This window comes from Xenopus tropicalis, chromosome 7 (genome assembly GCF_000004195.4).
Source record: "Xenopus tropicalis strain Nigerian chromosome 7, UCB_Xtro_10.0, whole genome shotgun sequence".
Taxonomy (NCBI): Eukaryota; Metazoa; Chordata; class Amphibia; order Anura; family Pipidae; genus Xenopus; species Xenopus tropicalis.
In genome coordinates this window covers 13,248,928-13,257,462 of record NC_030683.2, presented here as the reverse complement: position 1 = coordinate 13,257,462, position 8,535 = coordinate 13,248,928, and the positions used below count along the sequence as shown (strand labels likewise).

The following is an 8,535-nucleotide window of genomic DNA, read 5'->3' as shown; positions in this document are numbered from 1 at the left end:
TTGGGTTTATTTCATGGTTAAATTATTTTTTAGAAGACAAGGTATGGAGATCCAAATTATGGAAAGACCCCTTACCCAGGAAACCCCAAGTCCTGAGCATTCTGGAATATGGGTCCCATACCTGTATTTATATGTATATATTGTGCTCAATATGCTATAATATCATTTAATAGTGCTGCTTTAATATACCCCATGGGCACCCAGTTCCAGTGCAGATCCCTTTATTAATTTTTATAATATTTATATAATTCCAGATTTTATAACTCAGCAGGTTTTGTACGGGGGGGGCTTGAGGGGTCCTGCAGGCTCCAGCCAAACGCAAGTAAGAAATCAGTATAGGAGACCTGGCTTTTGCCTCAGTACATGACCGGGTCACAGTCTGAAACAAAGCCGTATGGAAAAGCAGATTGTGCGTCATTAATTCAAAAAATGGAATAATGGATTCTATCTCCCCACCTGCATCTATTCAAGCTGATCCTGAAATAACTAAGGGGCCCTGTCTGGGTTATATTTACCCTTTATGCCAACTTGGGCCTGGTGTTGTGGCCTCGTCCCTAACATCCTACCTCCTATATATCCGTAATAAAAAGAAATGTGTGATTAACTCATTAACTCAACTGTTCAAAAAAAATTCCCCCAAAAAATCACTGCCGCCCCCGACACCCAGGTATTTATAGGCTCTTAACAAGACCTGACCCAGGCTCTGACTTCTTATTATTGGACACTCTGCCCCTTGCAAATGTTTTTAGAAGATATTGATTAAGAAAAATATATATACTGGGGAAAAAATGATAATGTGGTGAATCATAATTAGAAATGTCTACAGTATGTAGCGAATGAGGCCTAAAGAGCATCGGCGATACTTACCTCACTAAGTAAGTCACACTGAGGGTTTCTGCGTCCCAGCAACTCAGTCCATTAGGATTTTCCCTTAGGAGCTTCTTGTCGTACCTTGTTAGATAATTCTGGGATCTCTTCCTGCTCTTCCAAATGTAATTAGATTGCTGTAAGGCTGTCCCGCCCCCAACCAGCCGATAAGAACCCCAGTCATTATGACTCACTTTATTGCTCTATCAAATCAAATACAGTAGTTGCCATTCAAAGGTCTTTTTTGGAAATCTGTAAATTCAACAAAATGAGAAATCAGTAATTTGCCTCTTTACTGCGACTGCTTCAAGCTTCTTGTCCAAAGTTAAGGTATTGGCCGCAACATAGCTGGACTGCGCAGGGTGTTCATCTCTGAATTTAATGGTCTTCCAGTCCAACCAAACCTTTGCTGCCCTTATATGAAATGGAAGGTCCCACCATTTTGGTTCTTTGGCTTCACTTACAGATAGCCAGTGCCAGTGAATGGCTGCCAAGGATATAGAATTACTCTATGAGAGCGAATTTAGTGATGAACTGAAACCCCCAAAAATAAATGGACCCTGTTACAAGTAGTAAAGTAGGATGGTGGGATTGCCAGCATCACCTAAAATTGGGAAAAGTGGTATTTGTTATAAAATAGACTGGCCAAGCTGGGATTGTTTACACTGGAGAAGACTCTAGTGCTGCAAGGCAGGAATGCTAAGCACTGCCCCAATGTTGTGCCCAACTGTTTTGTCTGTACTAATAATATCAGCATAGGTCAGCGGTTCCCAAATCCTGTGGCATACTAAGAGTTATTATTATTATTATTATTATTATTATTATTAATATAGCGCCATCAATTTATGCAGCGCTTTACAGAATAGAGGGGTACTAAAAACAGAACAGTTAACATGTACATATAAATAATTCACAAAAATGATTTGCAGTTACATTGGATGAGGATCGGAGACACTAGAGGGAGGGCCCTGCTTGCAAGAGCTTACATTCTAAAAGGGAGGGCTGAGACATAAGGTCAGGGTACCTAGCATGGCGTTAGAGTTTATGTAGGTGTGTAAAGTGACAGTAAGTGCAGAGTGAGAGGTGAAAACCAGTGGTTAGTGAATGTTTGGGGGGTTTAGGTTATAGGCTTGAGTCAAAAGGTGAGTTTTAAGAGACCGTTTAAAGGATTGGAGAGTCTGGCAGTGCCTAAAGGGAGGATGGGTGCAGCGCGTGAGACGTCCTGGATGCGAGAGTGAGAGGAGGTGATGAGTGAGGAGGAGAGAAGGAGGTCATGTGTAGAGTGAAGGTTACATCTTGGGGTATACTTGGGGATTAGGGAGGTTAAATAGAGGGGTGCGGCACTGAACTGAATCCTGTACATGACAGGCATCAGTGCAGGGATTGGCAGAGAGGGGCGGCACTTGAGGAGTGGGAGAAGAGGTGTATGAGTCTGGAAGCACTGTTCATGATGGATTGGGGTCAGTTTAGGGGTTGGGGATATTTGGGGTGTATTTGTTGTCCTAGATTTGGCCTGGAATTATGGCTGAATGTCTGATACACTAATATTGTCCTAAATCTGTAGCTGTTTCATGAGCTTAGGGGGCCCTGACCAATGGCTGGATCTTCAAAGAGGGTTTAAACGGATAAATGTGAATCGATGACGATTAATGAGCAAATCAGACCTTCTTCTTCCCCTGACATTCACTTCGTTGGATTTGTACCTTTCCTCCTCTGAGCTACAACATTGTTCATAAACCTCCTTGTCCCTCTGGGCTTTGGCTCTGCTCCGTCTCTCACTCACGGTGTTGCAATTGTTGATCTAATTGGACAGACTTTGACCTTGGCTGGGGCTCTGCTGTGTTAATCTGCTAATTAATTATTTGTTAAAGTCCACCATTAAACACTGTACAGAAGCACAACAGAACACTGAGAAATGGCACTTCAGGCACTGTAAAAAGATATGATTGGCACTACTCTGTGCATGTAAGATTCTCTAATATACCCCGCCCCCATTCCGTAATCATAACATTAGTCAATATGATGTGACTGTGTCCAGAGTATAATGATAATGTTGTTCAGTACTTTCCTGTTAATTATTCTATTCCCAGACCTTTACCTTGCCTGGCTGACTCTCACTGTTTATTTTATTATTCCTTATCTCTTCTCTAGTCGTTATTATTCTTCTATTCATATTTTATATTTTCCGGAGACTCTTAACCACAGTAAACATAACTGTTCATATGGAAAGAGTGTTTTACATCATTTTAACAGAATCTAAAAAGTAAGAAACAGTTCTTAATTTGGCAAGTAAAGTAAATATTCTAAGTTGCCTGTTCTATTATCTTACATGACCCCGATGGAGAAGGGTTCTGAGGCCTTACTGTTCCTTCCAGCCCATTTTTGTGGGTATATTTGCTCCCTTTCTCCATTTAAATTAGGCTTGCTTTATATTCCACTTAAAACCACCCATTTTCCAGGTATAGGTATAATACCTACTATGGGTATTGCTGTGTATCAGCACAACCTTATATGTCAGAGGTGTAAATTAACTTTTAGTATGATGTAGAGAAGGCTATTCTGAAACAACTTGCAATTGGTCTTTATTTTTTATTATTTGTAGCAGCTATGTGGTTGCTAGGCCCAGTTTAACCTAGTAACCAGGCAGTGGCTTGTAAAAGGAACAGTAATATGAATAGAGTAGGACCTACATTAAAAGATAAGTAATATAAAATAACAATAAAATTGTAGCCTTGCAGAGCAATAGATTTTGGCTGCTGGGGTCAGTGACCCCCATTTGAAAACTAGAAAGAGTCTGAAGAAGGAGGCAAGAAGGTGTGTTTAGCACTGTGATCTTGCTGCACTGGCTCCCAAGTTTCATTCTTGACCTGAATATTGACCTGAATATTATATACAAAGAGTTTAGAAACTTTCCCTATGTGTGGGTTCATCCTGGTCCCCCCAAAAAACCATAAAAGCAGAGTATCTGCCTGATGAAATGAACCCTAGTATGTGACTCTGATAGGGACCTTAGATTGTAAGCTCAGGTGGGCCATTGGTAACAAAGAATAATCTCGATTGTTCCTATTAAAATAAAGGATAATAACAATAGCCTATACAACATGGCATCATAAAATATGCACTTCCATAACAAGCATCATTGTGCAACCTAGGGTCCTGTTATTTAACCTTGGATCCCCAGATGTTGTTGGAGATGCTTTAAACCTTTCTTATATATTCAGGAATGCAGGGAGTTGTAATCCAGCAACATCAAGCAAGACTAAGAAACAGGGCCTTTGGGGGGATCCTGTGAATGAGTGTGTTTACCCTCAACAACTGTGAGACGTCTATGTGTCCACCGTATCATTATATCTAAACAAGCCTTAGTTTAGCTGCTGCACCCCTAACCTACTTTATTCCCTTTATTTTTTTGGTTGTCTGTCTCTGTACTTTTCAGGGAAGCAGTGCCAGTAAGTTGGGGGGGGGCAGTGTCTCTGACATATTGGCCTAAGGAAGTGCAACCACATACTCTTTACTACATCCAGAGCTTCTCTACTCAGAGCTTCTCTACTCAGACTATAATGACTGTGCAACTGTAGCTGAATTGGACCCATTATTTCAGGAATCCTCCCCCCCCCCCCCCCCCCCCCCCCCCCCCCGTCATTACAAATGATACAAGGTTGTCACAGCATTTAATATACAAAGGTACAAAACATTTGTGGTTCAGTGTGATTTTCACAGTAAAATCTGCCAAATCAGCTCAATGCAAACTTCAATATAGGCAAATATCCATTTTCAGCACAAAGATACAACAAAACTTGGCCAATAACACCATTGCATTCATCTTAGTCAGTCAAAGGCAGAACTGTTACTATGGATACAAGGTTCTGTCCATCAGCTTTAGGGAGCGGTGACTTCAAACTCAGAGGAAATGCCTTCATATGGTTTGATAGTAACAGGCAAGTTGCGCTCTTTGTAGTGTCCAAAATGGTGGATCCTGTAGATGCCAGGCTGAGCTGATGGAGGTATATGCCATTCCATTGTGCCATTGCTCTGATCACGGCTGACTTTATTCCAGTAGTATCTGCAGAAACAAGGAAAAAACATATAATATAAAACAATATAATAACAGAACACCACCTCCCTTCCTTTATACACATACATTCTCAAGGAATGGTCTCTTCTAGTTTTATGGAACAGGGTTTTGTCTGAGGCTTTGGCCCAACTTACACCCTACACCGAAATAAAGTAATGGTGGGCAACAGTTTCACCCCTGGTTGTAAGATCCTAGAAAAGAGGTGGGGTTTGGGTAGTCATTTTTTGGGTGGGATTAATCTTTGTAATCCACCAAGTTGTTTTCCCCAATGCAACATTTGCCCCAAAAATACAAGATACAAGAGAATGTAAATCTACAAGCCACTCAACAAGTATGGACTTTGGAAGATGCCACTTCATGTTTAAATGGCCAAAAGTTTAGCTATTGTTTTTCATGCAAATAACCAGTTCTCCAGAATCTAATTCATACTTATCCCCTACTTCCACTCTAAGAAATGCCTTCCAGTAAATCCCACATTTCAGGGAACTTTACCAGATAAATATTTCTGTAATGACTAGAATGTGGTTCAGCCCAGACTGGTCCTACTCACCGGGTCTCCCAGGAGGCATCATTATGTACAGTGTGCCATTCTCCTGTGTCTTTGTTGTACTTCTCCACCGCCAGGTAGGTTTTACCAGCCTGCAATACAAACAATGACTTTTGTTTTTGGTGCCACACAGACTTTAACCTGAGCAGGGCAGATGTGAGGCAAGAAGGTCAAAATCCACCCCCATGCCCTTTAATATCTCACAGACGTAAGGTGTATTTGTCATGCTGTTGGGTGAAGATAAGAAGGTGTCTCTATGACTGCGGGGTGGCACCATCATGGCACAGTGCTTAGCGGTGCTGACTGGTAGTGCTGGGCAGAGAGGCACAGGGAGTCTTTAATAAAAACTAAACAATATGTTGTACTTTATACATTAATGTATGTGGAACCCAGACCTGGCTCAGTTATGTGTCTGGCGGCGTTGCTGAACCAATAGGATGTCTTTGTGTTTAAATCACATGACAGGGAAGTCATCTCCAAAAGGAAGAACTGAGAAGCTAAACTCACCAAGTGCTCAACTGAACTCCTCGGGTTTCCAGTTACGAATGTCACCGAAGCAACTTCCCCCTGCAAAATGTATGATATACTGTATCAGTGAAGAAGTAGGAAGAGGACTTATGCCTTTAAGGTTCAGCGTGAAGACTTTTGGCCCAACCATGGACACCAAGGAAAAACAAGCAAGTGGGTCCTTGACCATATCAAATCTGTTAATTGTTGATAAGAAGTCTTATTAAAGAGGTTTTTTGTTGGACATATCATGAGTAGATACAATCCCTTGGGACAGACAAGGGTAGAAAAGGTGGAGGATCACCAGCAAAGGAAATTATAAGGCCTAAACTGGGGGTTCCCAACCTTTTTAGCCCCTGAGCCACATTCATATGTGAAAAGAGTCGGGGAGCAACACAAGTATGAAAAATGTACCTGGGGTTCCAAATAAGGGCTGTGATTGGCTATTTGGTAGCCCTTACATGGACTGGCAGCCTACAGAAGGTTCTGTTTGGCAACCAAAACTTGTCTTCAAGCCAGGAATTCAAAAATAAGCACCTGCTTTGAGGCCACTGGGAGCAACATCCAAGGGGTTGGTGAGCAACATGCTGCCCCTGAGCCACTGGTTGGGGATCACTGGCCTTAACAGTCATCATATTCTTTTGTAAATGGGCAGATTGATTGACCTGTTCACCACATGTGGGTCCAGTATCAATGGCACACACTTGAAATATCTACTTGTTCATCCTCCAGGGTGCAGCCCCCCCTTTTCTCCATGCCAACCTTGTCTACTAACGTTCAGCAACAATGTTGCAGACTCTTTCTTCTGGTTTTATATTCTGTCCATCACTCAGTCATTAATAATAAAGACCTGCCTTGTTTTCCTTCACACAGTCATTCATTTCTCCCTCGTGGCCCCAAAGTAATATCATTTTAGAGCCCCTTTTGGAATAAGACATTTCTTCAGGACCCTAAAGTTAAGTTGACAGGGTATAAGTTATCAACTTATACTCAGTATGCTGCTTTTCCAGTTTTTAGGAGGCACCCATTGTGCTGCTTTTTACAAGGTGCCATCTTCTTCTTCTCCAGTCATCTTTGCTGATCTGACCCTGCTGTGGGGTTTGGACTATAAAGCTTTCAAAAATAAGATCTGCATGAATCTACACCAGGCATCAAGGGGTCTCTTTATAGACATTGAGACTGAAATAAATCTATTCTATTCCCCATCACAGAGATTCATTGGAACTTACGACTGTATATTGAGGCTTGACCTCTTCCAGAACATCCCCAAAAGTTGTGTTTCCAGGAGCCTTATCTACCGGAACAGGTAATAAGAAGCTGAAGAGTTGACTTTCATTGAAAAATGGCGGCTGGGGACCTTTTGGCAGCTCAGCAACTTTGTTCTACAGAAACGGGAAAAATGAAATATTAGCTCTGTCTTTAGGTCTTTCTCAAGTAGTCATGTAAACACAAGTCATCCAGTCAATGGCTGCACTTCTAACATGGGGAAGTAGCAAGGTTTCTCACCACACTGCCGACAACTTAACACCTCCTGTCTTTATCAGAACCTACTGGGCCTCACAGCAAACCCTTGGGAAGTATAGATGTAGCGAATTGTTCGCCGGCGAACTAATTCGCACGAACATCGGGTGTTCGCGTTCGCGCAAATTCGCGGACTTTTGCCAATGTTCGCCACTTTGGGTTCGCCGTGTTTTTTTTTTGGCGCCGCGTTTTTCTCCTTGGTTTTCCGCCGCGTTTTTTCCGCTTCGTTTTATCGCCTATGCATATACATAGGAATAGCTTGCGGTTTTTTTTTTTGGCGTTATTTTTTGGCTTTTTTTTTTTTTCCGTTATTTTTTGGCGTTTTTTTTTTTGGCGCTTTTTTTTGGTGTTTTTTTTACAAGTATTTTTCAGAGAAGTTTTTGCCCTTGATCCCCCTCCTGCATGCCACTGTCCGGGTGGTGGCACCCTTTAAACAACTTTAAAATCAGTTTTCTGGCCAGAAATGGCTTTTCTAGGTTTTAAAGTTCGCCTTCCCATTGAAGTCTATGGGGTTCGCAAAGTTCGCGAATATTCGCGAGTTTTGGCGAAAGTCCGCGAACGGGTTCGCGAACATTTTTGCGCGGGTTCGCTACATCTCTATTGGGAAGATTATTAGTTCCACACACCCTAACTAGACATAAGTCAGGCCCATACTGGGGGTCCATTGTACTCAGGTCTGGACTGGCAATCCAGAGGGGCTGCTGCAAGGTGCCATAGTCACTATTAATTGGGCGTATAGGGGGCTGTTTGGGCCTCTGTGTACAGGGAATGCCAGGGCCTGTTTGGAATCCCAGTTCAGATGTGTCTGTACTCCTCACACCCCTAGCAATGAGGGCTCCTGAATCTAATGCTCCTTTAATAACCTCTCCAACACAACTCCAGATTCATATCTACACTTGAGAGACAATTTCAGTGAAATGAGAGGGAGGGCTGATTGGTAAGCGCCTCGGCAATTACCTGAGAAGGTGCAAAGCATTCTGGAGTGGCTGTGAAGTGCTCTCTGCTTGGCACAGATAAT

At 42.3% G+C, this 8,535-nt stretch overlaps 1 protein-coding gene across 1 annotated transcript in view; it reads right to left on the bottom strand.

Annotated features, from left to right (window-relative positions):
- Positions 1-4,563: 4,563 nt before the first annotated feature.
- The window catches only part of asah2 (N-acylsphingosine amidohydrolase (non-lysosomal ceramidase) 2), a 21,596-nt gene continuing 17,624 nt past the window's right edge, over positions 4,564-8,535 (bottom strand). The window contains 4 exon segments of the mRNA NM_001130358.1: positions 4,564-4,930; positions 5,493-5,581; positions 5,997-6,056; positions 7,226-7,378. Coding sequence (NP_001123830.1) covers positions 4,747-4,930; positions 5,493-5,581; positions 5,997-6,056; positions 7,226-7,378 — 486 coding nt within the window. The 3' untranslated portion in view covers positions 4,564-4,746.